Genomic DNA, 23,939 nt, shown 5'->3' on the forward strand with positions numbered 1-23,939 from the left:
TAGAACAGCACCAGAGGCATCTACCTCCAGTACAAAAGTCGGGATTGAGATGTCTGAGGACAGGAGAAGAGACAAATGTCCTTTTAAGGGCTTCAAAAAAATCTACAGCCTCTGGTGGCCAATTACTGAGGTCCAACCCCTTATGTGTAAGAGCAACAATAGGAGCCACCAAATACTAGAAAGCACAGATTAATCTTCAGTAGTAATTTGCAAAGCCCAAGAACCTCTGGATGACATTCAGATAACCGGGCTTAACCAAATCCAGTACGGCTTGGACTTTGGATCGATAGAGAATCCAGTGGAGAGATTATGTATCCCAAGAACGATACCTTCCAGACTTCAAAGTCACATTTTTCGGGTTTAGTGAAGATATGATGATCTTGATGTCTGTGTAGTTCCTGTTTGACATGTAGCCGATGTTGCGACATTGTGAAGGATTGTGAATATATCAGAATGTTGTCCAGGTACACGACAACGAACTGACCAAGGAAATCTCGGAGAACCTCATTAATGAGATCTTGGAAAACAGCTGGTACACGTCAAATGCTGAACGTGTATTGATATCCGTTTTCCACTCGTCAGGCTCTAATGCTGATAAAATTATATGCACTGCAAAGATCAATCTTGGAGAAGATGGTAGCACCTTTTAGTTGATTAAACAATACTGAGATGAGAGGGAGTGGATAGATGTTTTTAACTGTGATCTTGTTGAGGCCCCGGTAATCGATGCAGGGATGCAGCCCACCATCCTCTTCAGATACAAAGAAACAACTGGCCCCTACTGGGGACTTCGAAAGCCTGATAAAGTCTTTCTGCAGATTCTTCTCCACATAATCTTGCATAGCTTTGGTTTCAGGACGGAAGAGTAAAAACAGTCTCCCATTGGGCAACTTAGATCCTGGAATTAACTCAATGGCACAATCAAAATCACGATGTGGAGGCAGAGTCAGACGTTTTTTGTTTGTTTTTTAACTCTTTAAAGAGTAAATAGCTGGAAGAATACAAACATATTAAACAAGAATATTAATATACAAGGTGTCTATGTTTTATGTATTATATCAACGGAAGAAGGAGAGGGAGGGAGGGGGATAGAGAGAGAAGGGGTGGAGGGGAATGAGAAAGGTACAAATACTACCAACGATATTGCTAAAAATTATACATGTAAAATGGCTAGGAACAACTAAACCATGTAGTACGGCAACCCCCATACTACATGTTCCACCAGGGAGGGGGGGGGGGGCTTACTGGATAGGCAACTATGGCTTTCTAGTGAGTAGCACGGGGCCCACACCTTATCAAAATAGTATGATTTATCGTGGAGGTAGCATGTTATACTCTCCATGCATGCGAATGCCAAATGTAAGACCATAGTTCCTTCATGGAGGGAGAATTAAGGTCTTTCCAATGTTTTGCTTGTTAGAAGGGGCGCTATCATAAGGTATAGGGTAGGAGAGAATGAATAACCAAGGGTCATCAGACGCATTTTTTGAGAACACATCCTGTAACTCATGGTAAAGTTCAGAACATTGTTCACAGAGAGGCTGTAGAAGCCAAAGAGTTAAAGACAAGCAGGCCTGAGAGCAATAAGGACTCCAGTGAGCAATTTCCTCTTTGGACCAATCAGCTACTGGTGTAAAAATACTGGTGGTATTATCTGAAGCCCAATGGCCGAGTAGATATCCAGCAAGTAGTCAGACGTTTGCCGGGTCGGTACATAAGCAGAGCAGTCAGACATTTGCCAGGTCGGTACACAAGCAGGGTAGTCAGATGTTTGCCAGGTTGGTACACAAGCAGGGTAGTCAATCGTTTGTCGGGTTGGTACACAAGCAAGGTAGTCACGAATGCAAGGAAGTGCAGCAAGTTGCAGCAGCTGAGCAGGCAGAATACTCAAGCACATGTCTGATTCAGGAAGTGCCTATTAAAGGCCCAAACAGGATCCAAGATGGTTTCCCCTTGATGCCATTCTGACCATCTTGGATAAGGGCAAATCTGAGGGCAAGTTCACAAATGCATCGACCTCTAGTGGTCAGCGGTGCAAATATCAAAGTAATTCCTTACAACTGGGTTGTGGAGATAGAGCCAAGGATTACCCAATATTAGGGCACAGACGGGAAATTAATGAGATAAAAGGACAGGGATTCTGTATGGAGTGTGCCCACTCTTAACTGTAATGGGGGTGTCTCATAGAAAATCTTGCAGCCCGGTAAGGGGCCTCCATCTAGGCCACAGACTAATGGCACAATTGACACTCACAGAGTGAATTCTGAAGGAATTGGCAAACGTTATGTCCAGAAAATTACAAACTGCACCTCTGTCCAAAAAGGCTGAGAATGCAAAGGAGTGTGAACAATAGGTAATAAGGGCCTTACAGATAAAGAAATTCAAAAAGGGGGGGGGGGGGTGCGGTAGAAATGTGTAAAAGAATAGTAGTTTATTATCAATGTATGGTGTTTCTTGTTAAACATAATAATACATGCAGCTCTGGCCAGAACAAAATACTATACAGCATTAATGTGCCACAGTAGATACACTACATGGTCTATGCTGCAGATGGGGTAAATCGCACCACAAGCAATCATATAGCTCCAAAAGGCAATGTGTTGGCCAGTGAAGACTTATAGACAGAAAGTTATATATGGCAATTATCGGTATATTCTGTACCAAGTCTATAATAGTGCTGGGATGGCACTTAGCAAATCAAAGTTGCATAGTCTGAAAATCGGATCCTAGGAGGCTAGATCTCACCTGTGGGAGCCGTTATGTAGGTTATTCCTCACCTCCCCTAGGAGCTCAAAGGGCGGCGTATGTCCTGGCCGTGGAAGCTGTAGTAGCGGAGTCTCCAGTGGAGATGTACTTTACAAAGGCTTCTACATTGTACATCTCCGCATACTTCCATTATCCCCTTAACAACAGCAATAATACCGTTGCGTTTGACAGTGACGTTATTAAGTGCTGCCAGCTTCTTTTTTCATCAGAATTGTTTGAAGTCACATTTCCTAGCAGTCGTGATTGTAAGTACAAGAAAACAGGGATACTCTGCACTCTCCAAATACATAATTAATGCTGTACCAAGTACTGTTCTATATTAAAAACAGGGAATGTTAGTTCCACATATTGCAATATATGTTAAGCTGACCAACTCACGCCAAAGTCTTCCCATTCTGGTCAGTCCTAACATGATCAAATGCTATGCTATTTTGTCTGGGCTTAAGGCTTACCTGCACAAAGCTTGGGAAAGACTTGCCTTTAAAAGCTGTGTGCAGGTAAGCCTTAAGCCCAGATAAAATAGCATAGCATTTGAACATGTTAGGACTGACCAGAATGGGAAGACTTTGGCGTGAGGTGGTCAGCTTAACATATATTGCAATATGTGGAACTAACATTCCCTGTTTTTAATATAGAACAGTACTTGGTACAGCATTAATTATGTGTTTGGAGAGTGCAGAGTATCCCTGTTTTCTTGTCTATACAATGTGGGCACCCCCTCTTGCACCCCAGTCTGTACATGGTGAGTGCAGAGGATCTATGTCTGTTTGTGATTGTAAGTACACCAGGAAGGAGAGGACCGCCCTGCAGATGTTGGGGTAAGTCTTGTTGGGCTAGTCAGCATCGATATGTTGGCTACCACCGCTCTGATCCAGTTGTCTAACCAGGACAATTTGGCCCTTTGCATTGCGTTGCTCAGATCTTTACGTTGCCCATTTTTCCTGTTTCTAACACATCAACTTCAAAAACTGATTGTTCACTTGCTGCCTAATATACCCCACCCCTTGACAGGTGTCATTGTAATGAGATAATGTTATTCACTGTAATGTCAGTGGTTTTAAAGTTGTGGCTGATGTGTATATGTGTGTGTGTGTGTGTGTGTGTGTGTGTGTGTTTTCTCAATATTAGTGTGAACTATGGTTCTTTAAACTATTAGTTTTAACTGTTCCTATGAACCTCCATGTAGGTTATAATAATAATATATATAGATAGATTTGTAATATACAATAATATCTAGTTTATTCCTTATCAGAGGGCAGCCATTTTTGTCTTGGGCACCCTGGAAACATCAGTCACACGAACAACTTCTTCTTACAAATGAAACGGTGCTTTATTGTTGGTATCGCAATAACAGCAAAATCAAACATCAGGACGCCACCTGGCAACCTACAACTTACTAGTCCCAGTTCCCTAACTGGACACCGGTCACAATGCACACATGCCCAGTTCAGTCTTTTATAATCGAGACTCCTCCCACAGCTTTGGCTTGAAGGACAGGAGACACTCCCAGATTGTCTTTAAAGGGAAGTCCCCCTGGGTGCTGTGTAACCACTGTTGATTGCAGACAAACCTGGTCAGGTCTGTTAGCTGTGGAAGAGACACTGAAAACATGTAAAAGTTGCACTTTATTCTTTTACTTTCTGACACGTCTCAGACATGCATATAACTGAACCTAGGTGTAATGCTACACCTGTGTGTGACTTGGTCTGCAGACTCTCAGCTGCCTACTTGATTCCACTGTTAGAGGCCCATGGCAAGCACTATATATATATGTATATATATATATATATATATATATATATATATATATATATATTGTAACAAAAGGAGGCATTTAGCTGGCAATATGCAGGGAAGTATGCATGCAGCTGGTACCATATATAATATGGGATAACCGAGTGTGACAGGATGGACCGCCTATGCCACCCTGTCTGTTGTTGCTGGGAACCGGCTGGACTTACTTTGCCACCGTTCCCTTTCGTTACTTCGAATACGCCCCTCCTGCCGCAGTGGGAGGGGCCTGCTGCCACCACTGAGCTCCTTCTATGGCACTCAGAACCACGTTCCTTCTGGGTCACTGACGCTGCTAGCGGGTCTCCTTACTGGTGTACCTGGCTGGTAACTCCGGACCTCTTACTATGGATCCGGGTTGCTGTGAATGGATCCCCCCTGGCCTATCACACTGACCAGGGCTGCTGGGTAGCGCAGAGCGTTGGCACTGGAATAGTTTGGGTCCAAACCGCAGAGACGGCCGGAGAACGGATTAGATTTTAGGGTCTAATCTGTAGATCACAGGAAAACAGCAATATTGAAGATGATTCCAAGCAGGTCTTTAAAGCAAGATGTTTATTGCTCAAGTGTCCTGACAAGGACAGTCCCACTGATTTAAGGTATCAGTGGTCAGGTCAGATGAAGTCAGAATAATGATTACATGCTCACAGAGCACATCTTTTATACAGTGCAGAAATAGTCTATTTTTAGAAACAGGATATACTCTATTCATACAGACATAAGTTTACATACATTGTAAAGCCACTAGTTCTTATACTTAGCTTTAAAATTCTTAAAACCCCTTGCTGCGATTTCCTGCACCTTTGAGATGCAGGAAATGGGGGAGCACGTTTTAAATTAAAAAACTTCCTGTCTCCAAGTTAAACCTCACACATCAAAAGATGTAATTAACACGTCCTTTCATCAGATCGTTCGGAATTCATATTCACACAACAACAAAAGGGACATACAACAAGCTAGTTTCCCAAGCCACAATACACCAAAGGCTTGGTAAACACAGGCTCATTGTGTCAGATATATGCATCAGAAATAGGCATTTCCTACAGCAAAGTTAGACAAAAGACAAATTTCTTCCCTGGTCTCAGAAATAACGATTACCTAACCCACAATATAAACAATATCAAAAAATAAGTGCAAATGCAATTACATAAATAAGTGCCCTGCGCTATTCACTTTAAATAATTTTTTACCAAAAGTTATTTAAGAGTGATCCAGTCACACCGAGTGAGGGGTTATTGCCATGCAGCGGGTACCATATATAATATGGGATATACCGAGCACAGGCTTATTGCCATGCAGCTGGTACCATATATAATATGTAATATACGGAGCACAGGCTTATTTCCATGCAGCGGGTACCATATATAATATGGGATATACCGAGCACAGGCTTATTGCCATGCAGCTGGTACCATATATAATATGTAATATACGGAGCACAGGCTTATTGCCATGCAGCGGGTACCATATATAATATGAGATATACCAAGTGCGGGCTTATTGCCATGCAGCTGGTACCATATATAATATGGGATAACCGAGTGCGGGCTTATTGCCATGCAGCTGGTACCATATAGAATATGGGATAACCGAGTGAGGGGTTATTGCCATGCAGCTGGTACCATATATAATATGGAATATACCGAGTGCAGGCTTATTGCCATGCAGCGGGTACCATATATAATATGGAATATACCGAGCACAGGCTTATTGCCATGCAGCTGGTACCATATATAATATGGAATATACCGAGTGCAGGCTTATTGCTATGCAGCTGGTACCATATATAATATGGGATAACCAAGTGAGGGGTTATTGCCATGCAGCAGGTACCATATATAATATGGGATATACCGAGTGTGGGCTTATTGCTATGCAGCTGGTACCATATATAATATGGGATAACCAAGTGAGGGCTTATTGCCATGCAGCTGGTACCATATATAATATGGGATAACCGAGTGAGGGGTTATTGCTATGCAGCTGGTACCATATATAATATGGGATAACCAAGTGAGGGCTTATTGCCATGCAGCTGGTACCATATATAAAATGGAATATACCGAGCGCGGGCTTATTGCCACGCAGTTGGTACCATATAGAATATGGGATAACCGAGTGAGGGGTTATTGCCATGCAGCGGGTACCATATATAATATGGGATAACCGAGTGAGGGCATATTGCCATGCAGCCGGTACCATATATAATATGGGATAACCGAGTGCGGGCTTATTGCCATGCAGCTGGTACCATATATAATATGGGATAACCGAGTGAGGGCATATTGCCATGCAGCCGGTACCATATATAATATGGGATAACCGAGTGCGGGCTTATTGCCATGCAGCTGGTACCATATATAAAATGGAATATACCGAGTGCGGGCTTATTGCCACGCAGTTGGTACAATATATAATATGGGATAACCAAGTGAGGGGTTATTGCCATGCAGCGGGTACCATATATAATATGGGATATACCGAGTGTGGGCTTATTGCTATGCAGCTGGTACCATATATAATATGGGATATACCGAGCATAGGCTTATAGCCATGCAGCTGGTACCATATATAATATGGGATATACCGAGCATAGGCTTATAGCCATGCAGCTGGTACCATATATAAAATGGAATATACCGAGCGTGGGCATATTGCCACGCAGTTGGTACCATATAGAATATGGGATAACCGAGTGAGGGGTTATTGCCATGCAGCTGGTACCATATATAATATGGAATATACCGAGCACAGGCTTATTGCCATGCAGCTGGTACTATATATAATATGGGATAACCGAGTGAGGGCATATTGCCATGCAGCCGGTACCATATATAATATGGGATATACCGAGCATAGGCTTATAGCCATGCAGCTGGTACCATAAATAAAATGGAATATACCGAGCACAGGCTTATTGCCATGCAGCGGGTACCATATATAATATGGAATATACCGAGCACAGGCTTATTGCCACACAGCTGGTACCATATATAATATGGGATATACCGAGCATAGGCTTATAGCCATGCAGCTGGTACCATATATAAAATGGAATATACCGAGCGTGGGCTTATTGCCACGCAGTTGGTACCATATAGAATATAGGATAACCAAGTGAGGGCATATTGCCATGCAGCGGGTACCATATATAATATGGAATATACCGAGCACAGGCTTATTGCCATGCAGCTGGTATCATATATAATATGGGATAACCAAGTGAGGGCATATTGCCATGCAGCTGGTACCATATATAATATGAGATATACCGGGCACAGGCTCATTTTTTCTTTGATTTTATTATACACACTGAAGTCATCTTCACTCCCATCTCTATCTAATAAACTGAATTTGGCCAGTTTTCAGACTTTGGACAAATTAATTCCTTTTAGAAGAATCTCCCAGAATGCCATATCTGTGAGTCATACCTATAAGGACAACTCCACGAATGACGTGCATGGATTTCATACTGATTGTCTTGTCATAGTTTTAAACCACTTCTTTCTCTTAAAGGTTTGAGAGTAGATGGCAGAGACTCTTTCAGAGGGAACTTACCTTGGACGTCTGCGCTTGAATTGTGTGTCTTGAGGGTTGTTGCTGCCGTTATGGAGAATCCGGGTGTTCCAGTTCCTTAGCTTGTTGTTTGTTTTGTTGTATCTGCCGTGGCGCAACCTGGGATGGAGATAGAGAGGGGTTTGGGGGTTGGGAGAACACAGTATACGGTACAGACAATATACTTTGAGGCTTATGAATTTAGCAGTTGATTATAGCTTGTTTTGCTGTTTTTGCGTCTATAGCTCTTTTGCTTTGTTTAAATCTCTAATGCAGTGTATATTGTAGTGGTGGCGGTACCGTTACTAAAGCGGTCAGTGGTTTATAGCTCTGGTGGTTGTGGCGGACAGGGGTGTTTATAGCCCTATATTCGCTCAGTGTTTATAGTTCGCAGATTATGCAGCGATATTAATGGCTGTCTGTTTATAGCGCTCTGTGTTTAGCTCTATTGGCTCAAAGGTGGTGGGTGGTGGAGGTGATAAGGGCTATATGAGTGGGAGGGTCTGTGGCTTAAGAGCTGATACTGCCCAGAAACTTTGTAACAAAACTGTCTGGAGAATGGAATAATCTTTAGAGCGTTCAACCATCTGAAGCTTGTATTATACGTGTCATTTGCGCATACATTTATTTTTGTAAATAAATCCTTTTATATCTTCTTAATGTTCCTGGTTCTGTTGGTATAAACATGCAATTATTGTTATAATACTAGTAAACCTGAAATGCAGACGTTGGAGAGTGGCAATGCCAGCCACCATCATAAGGCAGGAAGCCTCAATAGCGAATGACATTGTCCAACCACAATGCTATTCAGATACTGCTATCACACACACACACACTGCAGCCATGGAAGCAGAGCACATTGGGGCTAAATTAGCAGCACATCCATGCACGCTTCTATAGGTTCTCCTGGTGGTAAATGAGAACATTGAAGCAGCCTCTCTATGTCCCTCTGGCCAACCACAGGTAGTATAGCTCCATGGCCAGTCATGCTACTAATTTAGGCTGACACTTTGCTGTAGGAAAGCACTATGGAGGGCAGGAGAGCAGTAGGACAGAGCAGTAGAGTAATATAGGAAAGAGCAACACAGAATGCCGATGGCAAAGAGTGGAGGAGAGCATCAGTGGACGGAGTAGGAGCAGGGCACAGATGGGCAACAACACAAGTGGAACAAAGCATAGGGCAGATCAGAATACAGAGACAGATCAGAAGATGTAGAGCAACAGATTTTAGGGAAGCTATTGTGCTACTGTGCAAAGACGGGTGTGTGGTAATAGTTCTGTATGAGCAAGAAGGTGGAGTTTGTCTGAAGTGTGCGTTGTAATGGGGAGGTGTTTTTTTAGGGCAGTGTTTCCCAAACCCAGTCCTCAAGTACCCCTAACAGTGCAGGTTTTCCCGGTCACATATAACATAATTAGAAGCACCTGTAGATCTGTTACAATGTGTCAGTCAGTAATGAATACACCTGTGCTCCAGCAAGGAGATATGGAAAACCTGCACTGTTAAAGGTACTTAAGAACTGGGTTTGTGAAACACTGTCTTAGGGGAATCACCTGCTATTTTGCTTTAGTATGGAAGACCATGTCTAATCACAATGGTGAGGTTCCATGTACTGATGTACTAGAAACAGGAGGAGACTGGTCAGATCTCTTGGCTGGTAGCACACATTGAAATGTCCTGACCCCCCCACTGGGCAGATACATGTCCTCATTAGTTTGTACTGACAGAGGAGGGTGTAGAATAAGAGATTGTTGTAGTGACTGAACAAGGAGAATATGTGACTCTTTTCTGTAATAAGTGTTTATTACTGACCTGTGCTGATATCTGTAGGGATTTCCTCCTCCTTACACTGCGAGTCACCCCTCACATACATTTCTTCTTCTCTCTTTATATTCTTCCTTAATATTTCTCAGAACTTCACCAAAAAATAACCCATAAAACAATAAATACCACTTAGGTTATGCCCAATTTCATTAATTCAGATTAAATAGTAAAATATAAGACACATACAGATGCTTAACAGTTCATATACTGAAAAGTCACTTTGACTTATTGGTATGACACTAAATCCCATCTACCTGATACTCCTGTGGGATACTGTGATTTTCCTCTGTACAATCCTGTGAATAAAGAGGACGAGGACATCTCTCTGGGGTATTTCTGTTCCTGGATCCATCTGTAGGAGACACACAGTGACTGAATACATTGTTTATCAGATGATGTTCAGTGTTCTACCCAGAAAATTTTGCCAGCCAGGAAGAAGTACCCGGGTGGGGGCAGTCTAATACTTCGCAATTGTAATGAAAAATGTTGGAGATTATTGCCCACACCTGCCTGAACTCACTGCACACTCTGCTGGCTGCAATACTCACTTAGTGATTGTAATAATAGGAAAAACAATGGCATGTCCGATTATAATAGGACTCCGTTGGACCAGACACAATTATACAGACATCACCCAGACAGATCCCCTGGTGTTACTGTATAATGTCCCATTCCCAGCAGTCACCTCTCCAGTCAGCAGCTGAATGATCTTGTTGGTCAGTTCCAGGATCTTCTGGTCATTGCTTCGCTCACGTATCAGTAAGCAAAATGAAGGCACCGTAATGGGGCTTTGGGTTCTCCTAAATCCTTGAAACAGGGGGGATATCCCACTCACTAGATGTTATCTTCACTATTTTGTCATCCTGTGTATGAACAGAGACATCAATAAAAAGGTAAATGGAACTAAATCTATTTGGAGCTATTTTTTACGGGTTACATGTGCAAAATATACAAGAAGGGTCTATTTTGCAAGTACAATCCCTTTCCTACAGGTAACCATTTCTATAGACACTCTCTAGTAACATTTATATAGGATTTACTTCTCCTGCAGCTCCTGACATCTTCGGTTGTTGGGCCGTTCCAAGTCCCCTGTCTACAGCGGCACCCACAAATGTATCATCAGCATATAACAGAGTAGTGTTAAAAGCAACACGACGTGGTGGAAAACAGAGAACTCTGTTCTGCCGAAACAGGGAAGATGGGAGGACAAAGTATTATATACACTCTACGTGACAGTGGATATAGGGCACAGTAACAGATAGAACAGGGGTTGCATTTGTAAAAGCTCTTCAATTTCATTTGTAAGTATTAAATACAACTAAAACTAGACAAAAAGCTCTAAATCCCAAATGTACCAGAGATAGAAAAAAAACAACAAGCTATGTTTAATGCGATATAACCCAACCTTTGTGAATTTGGGACTGACACATTTATCTGAGACTGTGTACCTGTTGCTCATGTCAGCTATGCAAATGAGAAGACACCACTGTATCATAGGTAGATGTTCCTCTATTGTCTGAGCTCTTTTTGACCGTCAGCCACCTGACACCAAAACAAACTGATCAGACATGTAATTGCAGTTGCCACCGGCCAGCTAGATGCCCCTCACAGCAAGCGTTATTAACAGGTTGTCCTATATTTACTGTGTATGACTTGTTTTAATAAAAACTCTGCCAAATCATTTTACAAAGTTTGGGAACCCCGGGTGTCAACTCTGGTCAGCTCACAAGGATCTCAATCTCTGGGATGATGGGCGCCCCTGGTCCGCTCACACATTCAACCCATCCCTGATATTTTATGTTTCTTCCCTTGTCCTGTTCGCATCATTGATTTATGTCTCATATTAGAGCTTGTTGAATATTTGCACTGCAAATTTGATTGTGATTATTTATCAAGTCCCATCATCTTTATATTATGTAACATTAGATTTTTTTATTGTTCCAAATGTTCTTGTAATAAAATACTCTAGTACAGCTGTTCCCAAAGTGTGCGCCGTGGCTCCCTGGGGTTCCGCGACGCTGTCACAGGGGTGCCGCGACGCTGTCACAGGGGTGCCGTGATCGCCCTCGAAAGAAAAAAAAAAAGAGAGAAGAACTTACCAATCCAGCGCCAGATCCTCCTCACTATTCTCACTGACTGCCGGGCGTAATGTCATCACGTCCAACAGTGTCAGTGAGGAGCAGCAGCAGAGAGGACGTCAGGAAAGAAGACAGCAGAAAATGAGGAAGAAGGTAAGTAAAGGAACAGAGAGTGAAGGGGGACACAGAGAGAGACGCTGAAGGAGGGGAGGGGGACACAGAGAGAGAGAGACGCTGAAGGAGTGAAGGGGGGCACAGAGAGAGAGAGACGCTGAAGGAGTGAAGGGGGACACAGAGAGAGAGACGCTGAAGGAGGGGAGGGGGACACAGAGAGAGAGACGCTGAAGGAGGGGAGGGGGACACAGAGAGAGAGAGACGCTGAAGGAGTGAAGGGGGGCACAGAGAGAGAGACACTAAAGGAGGGGAGGGGGGCACAGAGAGAGAGAGACGCTGAAGGAGGGGAGGGGGACACAGAGAGAGAGAGACGCTGAAGGAGGGGAGGGGGACACAGAGAGAGAGAGACGCTGAAGGAGTGAAGGGGGGCACAGAGAGAGAGAGACGCTGAAGGAGGGGAGGGGGACTCAGAGAGAGAGACGCTGAAGGAGGGGAGGGGGACACAGAGAGAGAGACGGTGAAGGAGGGGAGGGGGACACAGAGAGAGAGAGACGCTGAAGGAGGGGAGGGGGACACAGAGACGCTGAAGGAGGGAAGGGGGACATAGAAAGAGAGACGCTGAAGGAGGGGAGGGGGACACAGAGAGAGAGACGCTAAAGGAGGGGAGGGGAACACAGAGAGAGAGACGCTGAGGGAGGCGAGGGGGACATAGATAGAGAGGCGGTGAAGGAGTGGAGGGGGCCACAGAGTGAGCTGGCAAAGATGGGGACACAGTGTGTGAGATGGCAAAGAGGGGGACACAGTGTGTGAGATGGCAAAGAAGGGGTTACAGAGTGATATGGTGAAGGGGCGCAGTGATATGATGAAGGGGCACAATGTGATGGTGAAGGGGCCTAAATACACCTTACATCATTTTGACCCAACTACTTAAAAAACGGGACTACCCGGTAATTATTTTGACTTAGGGGTGGAAAAATTATGGTGACCCTAAGGGTGCCTCGAACTTAGAAAGTTTGGGAACCACTGCTCTAGTACAAAAAAGAGACAACAGATGCCATCCTGTAAGCCAAGTGAAGAGGATCATGGGAAGTATAAACTTTAAAAAAGACTCAAGAAGGCGGTCTTGAGGAGACACCTGCTCAGCATGGCTTCCAGAAAAAAAAGGACTCACTTACCAATACTAATGAACTACCCATCAAACTCCATCACTTAGAAGCGAGACACAAAGGGGCCCCTAACCCTGCTACTCTGGCTGATCTCCGTGAGACCAAAGCCAGACTTGATATTCTCCTCTCTAGGCAGGTTGCCAAACGCCTGAAATGGCTTCGGCAAACTTTTTAACTTTTTACGAGAAGCGGGACAAGGCGGATAAAATTACTGTGCCACGCCTACAATGGCTAGGGCTCACAATATAATTAAATTGCTCTGCGATTTGCATAACCAACTCATCCATGACCCTGCAGCTATGAGATACATCCCAAGACTACTATACTAACCTCTACAATCTATCGGACCCCCTCCCGCCCCACTATACCAGACTAATTCCACATAAAAACCATCAAGGAACAGAAAAACAGTAAATCTCCTGGACCTGATGGGTTTATGGCTGCGTATTATGAGGTATTAGTATAAATGTTCGGGTCTGCTTGCTTCCCACCTGCACTCTCTTTTTAATAGCGTTTTCCCAAGAGACCCCTTCCATCCTGAAATGCTAGAAGCCAGAGATGGGTAGGGACCCACTAAATTGTGCTAGCTACAACCCCATATCGCACCTTAACATCGATTTGAAAATATATACTAACATCCTGAGAAATCTATTGAATGCATTCCTCCCTTCCCTGATCCATTACGACCAGGTGGGCTTTACTTCAGGATGCCAGGTGAGGGATAATAGATGTGCTATCGATCTCATCCATATTACAAACTCCAGGAGATCCACAACTATTATGCTCTCCCTAGATGCTGAAAAAGCATTTGACAGGATCTCCTGGAGTCTCATGAGAGCCTCCCCTGTTGGCTTTGACTTTGCTAGCGACTTCCTCACTGGCGTCCTGTCATTAAACACTGCTCCATCTTCCAAGGTCTTAATTAATAGTACCCCCTCTAACCCGGTCTCCATCAGTAATGGCTGGAGACAGGGCTGTCCTCTGCCCCCCCTGATATTTTATTGAACCGCTCACCTCTTAAATTAGATCCAACCCTGATATTCAAGGCATGGAGGTGGGTAGCACCAACTCTAAGGTTTCTCTTTTTGCGGACGACATCCTGCTTTCATTGACCCTACTGGCGATCTCCCTCCCCAACCTTTACACTGTTCTCCAGGCTTACCACATAGTCTCGGGATACAAGATCGATTATTTTAAGTCGGAAGCCATGCTGCTCCACGTCTCCCCTGAGGAAGCCGAGACCCACAAAATCAACTTCAGCTTCAAATGGCACCCGAGGTGGATCAAATACCTGGGGGGGTCTTCCTCACATCCCAATATGAACTTCTCTTCCACGTTAACTTCCCATCCCTATGCTCCAGGATGCAAACCAACCTGGCATCTTGCATTCGCCTTATTATCTCTGGGCTGGGCAGGATCAATGCTCTTAAAAATGAATATTATACCAAAACGGCTTTACCATTTCCATACCCTACCTGTACCCGCCTCCCTCCTTGCCAATATCCAAAAGTCCCTCCTTCGCATTACCTGGAATCATAGACCCAGAAGGATTTCAGCCACTGTCCTGAAAAGATCCATCCCCAGATGAGGAAGACTCTCCCTGATATTAAACTTTATTATCTGGCTTCCCAATTCTCTCAAATCATTACATCTTATGTTCCCCCTGGCACTACCTCCTGGCTCAATATAGAATCGGTCTATGTCACTCTGCTCCACTTGACTCCCCATCAATATTGCTCAGTGCCTATTTGATTCCTATATTGCTTTGACAAAGCGCACTGCACAAAACGCGCGTCGGTGTTCTCGCTGAATGCACTTTTTCACTTCCCATATCTGAATCATGACTTACATAGCACTACAGCTGTCTCGTGGTTTGTGCCAATATAGGAATCAAATAGGCAGTGAGCAAGTTTGATGCAATAAGGGATACATTTTGCTGCCAATTTGGATTTATTTTGAGTTTATAAGACAGCGTTTAGAAAAAATGTTGGTTGTATAGTATGTTATATATTACATCTTATCATTGCTGATCTCTTTCTGGATATCAAATAGAGCATATATGACTAGAATATAATACTAAGGATTATTATCCAGGAAGATATTAGACAGATGATATTAAAGGGAGAGTGATTGTTTCTTTATTTAAAAGAACAAATTTAAGCTATATAGCTAATTATGTATTACTGCACCTTAGTACTAGAGCGCTATTACTAATAAAGGAGATCATTTTGAGTGCATTCAGTGATTTTAATATTCACATTTTGTATATTCGCTTATTTTTTTGCTCACGATCAAGCAAGAAGCCGACTCCACTTCATGATGTCAATCACCATGGCGACGGTATTAACGATGTTGTTAAGGCGGTACTGTAAGTATGCGCTCATGTACAATGTAGAAGGCTTTGTAAACTACATTGTACACGAGCGCATACTTACATTACCCTCTTAACAACAGCAATAATACCGTCGCCATGGTGAACGACGTCATGAAGTGGAGCCGGCTTCTTGCTTGATCGTGACTGGTTGAAGTCGCTTTGAAGAGCAGTCATCATCGCTGGTCGGGAAGGAGCCCTTCAGAGTCCTCATGTCGGGGAAAGTGTCATCGATATGCCGCACCCCAACCCATTTACAATTATATAAATCAGCGCATAGCGCTAATAATTGAAATATATTTATACAATAAGTTATTTATAAGTGATCCAGCCACACATATTATAATAACCTTTATGTAGAATATCTGGGTGAAAATGTTCTAGATGCCATCATGCAAAATAAAATGTCCTATGTAACAGCTAACAAGGCAATATCTCTGCACATTTTATAAAGAAACATAAAATGATCCAAACACTAGAACAATATTATAATTGTTTCCATACAGGTTCACAAAGAGGATAAATGTTACAAATAATATTGCAGGTAACATTCAATGTACACAGCTGAAATACTAAATTCTATAGGAAGGTGTCCTAAATGTATCTGACATCTAGCGGTAAATGTATCTAGCTGAGAGTTTTCCGGCGGGTTTGAGAAACCAATTTAGATTCTAGCTATCATTTCTTTAGTACATTCTACAAAATGCTAGCTAGAATCTGATTGGTTGCTATAGGCAACATCTCCATTTTTCAAACCCGCCGGAAAACTCTCAGCATGATACATTTACCCCCAGGTCTAAGTGTTGCACCTCAGATACCGAAATCAACAATATTCCCAGAAACCCTCCAGTCACGTCCCTGTTTTATTAACATAGATAGGAGTGATGTCACAGTGACATTCCCAGAAGCGGATAGATAGGAGAGGAGATAGGAGTGGAAATAGCAGTGGATGGGTGATGACACAAAATAAGTGAATTAGCATAAGCTCTATATGTATGAATATTTCCCCACATAAGTGTGTGCTAGGGGCTTATTCATTTATATATCACTGTACAGTCCCTCTCCTCTATATAATAATAATAATCCCCCATATCAGTGTGTGCTGGGAGTTATTACTCCCCATATATCACTGTACAGTCCCCTCTCCTCTATATAATAATAATCCCCATATCAGTGTGTGCTGGGAGTTATTATTCCCATATATCACTGTACAGACCCCTCTCCTCTATATAATAATAATAATCCCCCATATCAGTGTGTGCTGGGAGTTATTACTCTCCATATATCACTGTACAGTCCCCTCTCCTCTATATAATAATAATCCCCCATATCAGTGTGTGCTGGAAGTTATTACTCCCATATATCACTGTACAGTCCCCTCTCCTCTATATAATAATAATAATAATAATAATAATAATAATAATCTCCCCATATCAGTGTGTGCTGGGAGTTATTACTCCCCATATATCACTGTACAGACCCCTCTCATCTATATAATAATAATAATAATCCCCCATATCAGTGTGTGCTGGGAGTTATTACTCCCCATATACCACTGTACAAACCGCTCTCCTCTATATAATAATAATAATCCCCCATATCAGTGTGTGCTGGGAGTTATTACTCCCATATATCACTGTACAGACCGCTCTCCTCTATATAATAATAATAATCCCCCATATCAGTGTGTGCTGGGAGTTATTACTCCCATATATCACTGTACCGTCCCCTCCCCTCTATATAATGATAATAATCCCCCATATCAGTGTGTGCTGGGAGTTATTACTCCTCATATATCACTGTACAGTCCCCTCTCCTCTATATAATAATAATAATCCCCCATATCAGTGTGTGCTGGGAGTTATTACTCCCCATATATCACTGTACAGTCCCCTCTCCTCTATATAATAATAATAATCCCCATATCAGTGTGTGCTGGGAGTTATTATTCCCATATATCACTGTACAGACCCCTCTCCTCTATATAATAATAATAATCCCCCATATCAGTGTGTGCTGGGAGTTATTACTCCCTATATATCACTGTACAGTCCCCTCTCCTCTATATAATAATAATCCCCCATATCAGTGTGTGCTGGGAGTTATTACTCCCTATATATCACTGTACAGTCCCCTCTCCTCTATATAATAATAATCCCCCATATCAGTGTGTGCTGGGAGTTATTACTCCCATATATCACTGTACAGTCTCCTCTCCTCTATATAATAATAATAATCCCCATATCAGTGTGTGCTGGGAGTTATTACTCTCCATATATCACTGTACAGTCCCCTCTCCTCTATATAATAATAATCCCCCATATCAGTGTGTGCTGGAAGTTATTACTCCCATATATCACTGTACAGTCCCCTCTCCTCTATATAATAATAATAATAATAATAATAATCTCCCCATATCAGTGTGTGCTGGGAGTTATTACTCCCCATATATCACTGTACAGACCCCTCTCATCTATATAATAATAATAATAATCCCCCATATCAGTGTGTGCTGGGAGTTATTACTCCCATATATCACTGTACAGACCGCTCTCCTCTATATAATAATAATAATCCCCCATATCAGTGTGTGCTGGGAGTTATTACTCCCATATATCACTGTACCGTCCCCTCCCCTCTATATAATGATAATAATCCCCCATATCAGTGTGTGCTGGGAGTTATTACTCCTCATATATCACTGTACAGTCCCCTCTCCTCTATATAATAATAATAATCCCCATATCAGTGTGTGCTGGGAGTTATTATTCCCATATATCACTGTACAGACCCCTCTCCTCTATATAATAATAATAATCCCCCATATCAGTGTGTGCTGGGAGTTATTACTCCCTATATATCACTGTACAGTCCCCTCTCCTCTATATAATAATAATCCCCCATATCAGTGTGTGCTGGGAGTTATTACTCCCTATATATCACTGTACAGTCCCCTCTCCTCTATATAATAATAATCCCCCATATCAGTGTGTGCTGGGAGTTATTACTCCCATATATCACTGTACAGTCTCCTCTCCTCTATATAATAATAATAATCCCCATATCAGTGTGTGCTGGGAGTTATTACTCCCCATATATCACTGTACAGTCCCCTCTCCTCTATATAATAATAATAATCCCCCATATCAGTGTGTGCTGGGAGTTATTACTCCCCATATATCACTGTACAGTCTCCTCTCCTCTATATAATAATAATAATCCCCATATCAGTGTGTGCTGGGAGTTATTACTCCCATATATCACTGTACAGTCCCCTCTCCTCTATATAATAATAATAATCCCCATATCAGTGTGTGCTGGGAGTTATTACTCCCCATATATCACTGTACAGTCCCCTCTCCTCTATATAATAATAATAATCCCCCATATCAGTGTGTGCTGGGAGTTATTACTCCCTATATATCACTGTACAGTCCCCTCTCCTCTATATAATAATAATCCCCCATATCAGTGTGTGCTGGGAGTTATTACTCCCATATATCACTGTACAGTCTCCTCTCCTCTATATAATAATAATAATAATCCCCATATCAGTGTGTGCTGGGAGTTATTACTCCCCATATATCACTGTACAGTCCCCTCTCCTCTATATAATAATAATAGTCCCCCATATCAGTGTGTGCTGGGAGTTATTACTCCCCATATATCACTGTACAGTTCCCTCTCCTCTATATAATAATAATAATCCCCATATCAGTGTGTGCTGGGAGTTATTACTCCCCATATATCACTGTACAGTCCCCTCTCTCTTTATTTCTTAAGTGATCAGACCAAAAACAAGAAGACATTATGGTAATTACAGATTTTATTTGTGTATAGTTCATATAATGTCATTTCATGTCAATAAATGTATTGTACTGTTATTTCATATGCATATTCCCTATATAAAGAATAAAAGGTATAGATACAAAATAAAAACAAAATAGTTAACATTAATCAGTGTGCAAACTACAGTATACAATATATAAGGTTTTCTATAACATTAGTCAGCAATGTACTGTAATAGAATGAGCGGGAAAGTATAAGACTAAAGTATTCTAATGCTTAACATGTATTACAGTGTGTTGCATATTTTGGTACATCTAGTCTTATACCTTCCTTAAGATATGATGCCAAAGAGTCTATCTGATTATGCGATCTAAAAGGTACAAGACATCCGGCTGCTGAAAGTAGATAAAAGAATTGCTGGAGGCAAGTTAACAAACGGGAAAAATGCAGAGAGCATTGAATTAAACACAAATGTGCCCAATTATTGGCCTAGCACATACATAGGTAGTCATCACCAGAAAACAGGAAAAACTATGCCTCAAAATGTGTCTTAAATCACGTGAGAGAGAACATGTCACACTTGTGTTTCTATTTCATGGATATTTATGTGCTTTTAAATATGTTTTTGCATATCAAGTCTGTCTGGAAGGTACAAAATGTGTCCCATTTACAAATATACACCTAGACTTGATCTCCATCCCTTGTAAACATATGCAAAATTAAAATCCTTCCACAGAGTCAAAAAGGCCCTGTACGCAACTGCTAAGCTGAAAAGGCCCCTGAACAAACGCACTTTCCACCTCGCTTAACTCTTCCTGCAAAATAAATTCTAGTTTGCCCATGTGGGTGCAATATTAGTCTGGATCCTCTTAGCTCCTCCCATAGACTTTTACACCCCTGCATATGCAGGTTGATCCACCAGCCCATGCATGTCCCTGTGTAAATGGATGAGTTTGTAAGAAAATAGCCATGTGGCCTCACATAACTGCATCTGCACTGTGGGCACACATTTTTGTAGATTTATAAGTCATCCACATAAAAGTAGTCACATATTACTGAATTATATAAAACCACCTTCAATTACAGAGAATGACCAAACATAATACAACCAATCAGATTCTAACTGTCATTTATCTAGGACATGCTAGAAAATGATAGCTACAATCTGATTGGTTTAACCCTATATCTCCAGCCCATTGCCAGGATTATATATCACTTAGGAACCTATATAACAATACAGTCTTATTATATCTGCAGAGAGTAATGCAGATATCGAATAGAGAAATGAAACTGCAATAAGTTCCATGAGTAAAGTGTTGAAGACACACATTCCACCAATAACGGTGACTGGTAATTCAATTATAACATGTTATTATAATGTGTGATTGAAGCTTTGAATTGCCCTCCAAAACTCAGTGATGTTGCTATAACTTTGAGTATACACACATTAAATATGGTTATGGGGATTTTGTATAATTTTCATTTATGAATTAAAGGCTTTCACAACATTTGTATTGTTGCAACCTGTTCATTGTCTATCACCTCAAGGAAATGGCTTTTCTGATGTGTAAAAAGAACTGATTTGCATGTAAAACATTTCTCACACTCAGAACATGGAAATAGTTACTCATCTATGTGAGTTCTCTGATATTCAACAAGATTTGCTTTCTGTGTAAAACATTTCCCACACTCAGAGCATGGAGACTGTTTCTCACCCATGTGAATTCTCTGATGTTTAACAAGATCTGATTTCTGTTGAAAACATTTCCCGCACTCAGAGCATGACAATAGATTCACACTTGTGTTAAGTCTCTGAAGTGCAACAAGAACAGATTTACGTGAAACACATTTAGAACACTCAGAGGATGGAAATGGTTTCTCACCTGTGTGAAGTCCCTGATGTTTAACAAGACCCGATTTATGTGTAAAACATTTCCCACACTCAGAGCATGGAAATGGTTTATCACCTGTGTGAGTTCTCTGATGCTCAACAAGACCCGATTTATGTGTAAAACATTTCCCACACTCAGAGCATGGAAAGGGTCTCTCACCTGTGTGAGTTTTCTGATGTTTAACAAGATGTGATTTATTTCTAAAGCATTTCCCACACTCAGAACATGGAAATGGTTTCTCACCTGTGTGAGTTCTCTGATGTTTAACAAGATGCGATTTCTTTCCAAAGCATTTCCCACACTCAGAGCATGGAAATGGTTTCTCACCTGTGTGAAGTCTCTGATGTTCAGCAAGACCTGATTTACGTGTAAAACATTTCCCACACTCAGAGCATGGAAATGGTTTATCCCCTGTGTGAGTTATCTGATGTTTAACAAGAACAGACTTATTTCCAAAGCATTTCCCACAGTCAGAGCATGGAAATGGTTTATCACCTGTGTGAGTTCTCTGATGAATAATAAGACCCGACTTATGTCTAAAAAATTTCCCACACTCAGGGCATGTAAATGGTTTCTCACCTGTGTGAGTTCTCTGATGAATAACAAGACCCGATTTACGTGTAAAACATTTCCCACACTCAGGGCATGGAAACGGTTTCTCACCTGTGTGAGTTCTCTGATGTTCAACAAGTCCCAATTTTTGTGAAAACCATTTCCCACACTCAGGGCATGGAAATGGTTTCTCACCTGTGTGAGTTCTCTGATGAATAACAAGACCCGACTTATGTGTAAAACATTTCCCACACTCAGGGCATGGAAATGGTTTCTCACCTGTGTGAGTTCTCTGATGTTCAACAAGGACATATTTATGTGTAAACCATTTCCCACACTCAAGGCATGGAAATGGTTTTTCACCTGTGTGAGTTCTTTGATGTTTAACAAGAATAAATTTATTTCCAAAGCATTTACCACACTCTGAGCATGAAAATGGTTTATCACCAGTGTGAGTCCTCTGATGTTTAACAAGATGCGATTTTTTTCCAAAGCATTTACCACACTCTGAGCATGAAAATGGTTTATCACCTGTGTGAGTTCTTTGGTGCCTAACAAAGACTGAATGATTTAAAAAACATTTTCCACATTCACAACAGGGAAATATTGTACTGTCTATATGAGTTGTACTACGTGTAAGAATATCTGAGTTATCAAGTGACCATCCATCATAAGGAAGATCAGACGATATATCTGCACTATGAAATACTGGTTGTATATTTAGGGTAATGGCTTTTTTTCCTGTAGAATCTTGAATGACGTTATCTTCCATTTTAAAATCTGGAGACAAAATGAAATGTCGCTCCGATATATTCCTGCTTTGGAGTCCATCTGCTAGAAATAAATATATGGAAATAGATTTCTTGTTTGTACAGTGAAGAGTACATTTTCATATTATTAGCTCAATATATTCAGTTGTTTAATTTCAATTTGAAAACTATGAAAAAACTATAATACGATACACTTTATTGCTGTTATAAAAGTACAAACAGTTAATATGAGTTATTTGTTTAACATATAAAACATTGCCTTAAAATATAACACCACTATTGCATTGATCCAGCCACAGTGACGCTCAGATTACTTAGACACACTGGACTACTCCACCGTAAATGCAGAGTTTGGGGAGTAACATTTCCCAAGCATAGACAATGCCAGCCAGCATCATAAGGCAGGAAGCCTCAATAGCGAATGACATTGATCAACCACAATGCTATTAAAACACTGCTATCACACACACACACTAAGAAAAGAAGGAAAGAAAAGATACAAACTGTTGGAGGCACACCCTATGTATATAGAGCTTGTGGTTCAGCCTATAAGGGTAAAGGTGAAGATAAAGGACGAGCTTAAACCTATAACTCTGACCTCAGTCTTAAATTTGAAATAATAAACACACATAAAAAAGACATTTTATTGGTGATAGTAAAAACCTTAAAAGCAAAATATTAAAACCAGGTAAGAAGATGTGGAACTAGGAGCATATTGTCAAATTCCAAATTTCAATTATTGTGAACTAAATGCCATTTTCATGATTCGATTTAATAGTATATAAACTCCATTTACATAATACTGCTCTTGTGAATATAGTTGGTACTTCACATTCACCGTTATAGGCTGAACCACAAGTTCTATATAGATAGGGTTTGCCTCCAGCAATTTGTATCTTTTCCTTTCTTTTTTTCGTTCTACATTGAATATACTACTGGGAGAACAGTCATTTTTTGATTATTGATAGTACTAAAAAAATCTATAAATATAACAATCAGAAAATAAGGTGAAAATAGATAAAATAACAACAAAACTGACATTATCTAAACATAGATGTGAAGTTTTCTACAGTGCGCAGGGCTACCAAATACTTATAACACACACAGACACTGCAGCCGTGAAAGCAGAGTACATGGGGGCTAAATTAGGAGCACATTCTCTGCATGCATCTACACTACTTTAAGTTCTCCAGGTGGACAAATAGGGATCAAATGAAAACATTGAAGCAGCCTCTCTGGCCAACCACAGGTAGTATAGCCCCATGGCCAGTCA

The 23,939-nt window shown here is 41.4% G+C and overlaps 1 protein-coding gene and 1 pseudogene across 5 annotated transcripts in view; both read right to left on the reverse strand.

Annotated features, from left to right (window-relative positions):
* LOC142160094 (uncharacterized) overlaps positions 1 to 23,939 on the reverse strand; it is a 341,050-nt gene that overhangs the window by 161,044 nt on the left and 156,067 nt on the right. For 3 of the 5 annotated variants that reach the window (XM_075215036.1, XM_075215035.1, XM_075215034.1), the window contains exon 5: positions 10,189 to 10,286. The exons of the other annotated variants lie outside the window; for them this stretch is intronic. In XM_075215036.1, the coding sequence (XP_075071137.1) occupies positions 10,189 to 10,286 (98 nt within the window). The remainder of the gene's footprint in view (positions 1 to 10,188; positions 10,287 to 23,939) is intronic. 5 annotated transcript variants of the gene reach the window in all.
* Positions 19,472 to 23,939, reverse strand: part of LOC142160090 (uncharacterized) — a 344,815-nt pseudogene continuing 340,347 nt past the window's right edge.

The sequence above is a fragment of the Mixophyes fleayi genome, chromosome 6 (genome assembly GCF_038048845.1).
Source record: "Mixophyes fleayi isolate aMixFle1 chromosome 6, aMixFle1.hap1, whole genome shotgun sequence".
In the NCBI taxonomy this organism is placed as follows: domain Eukaryota; kingdom Metazoa; phylum Chordata; class Amphibia; order Anura; family Limnodynastidae; genus Mixophyes; species Mixophyes fleayi.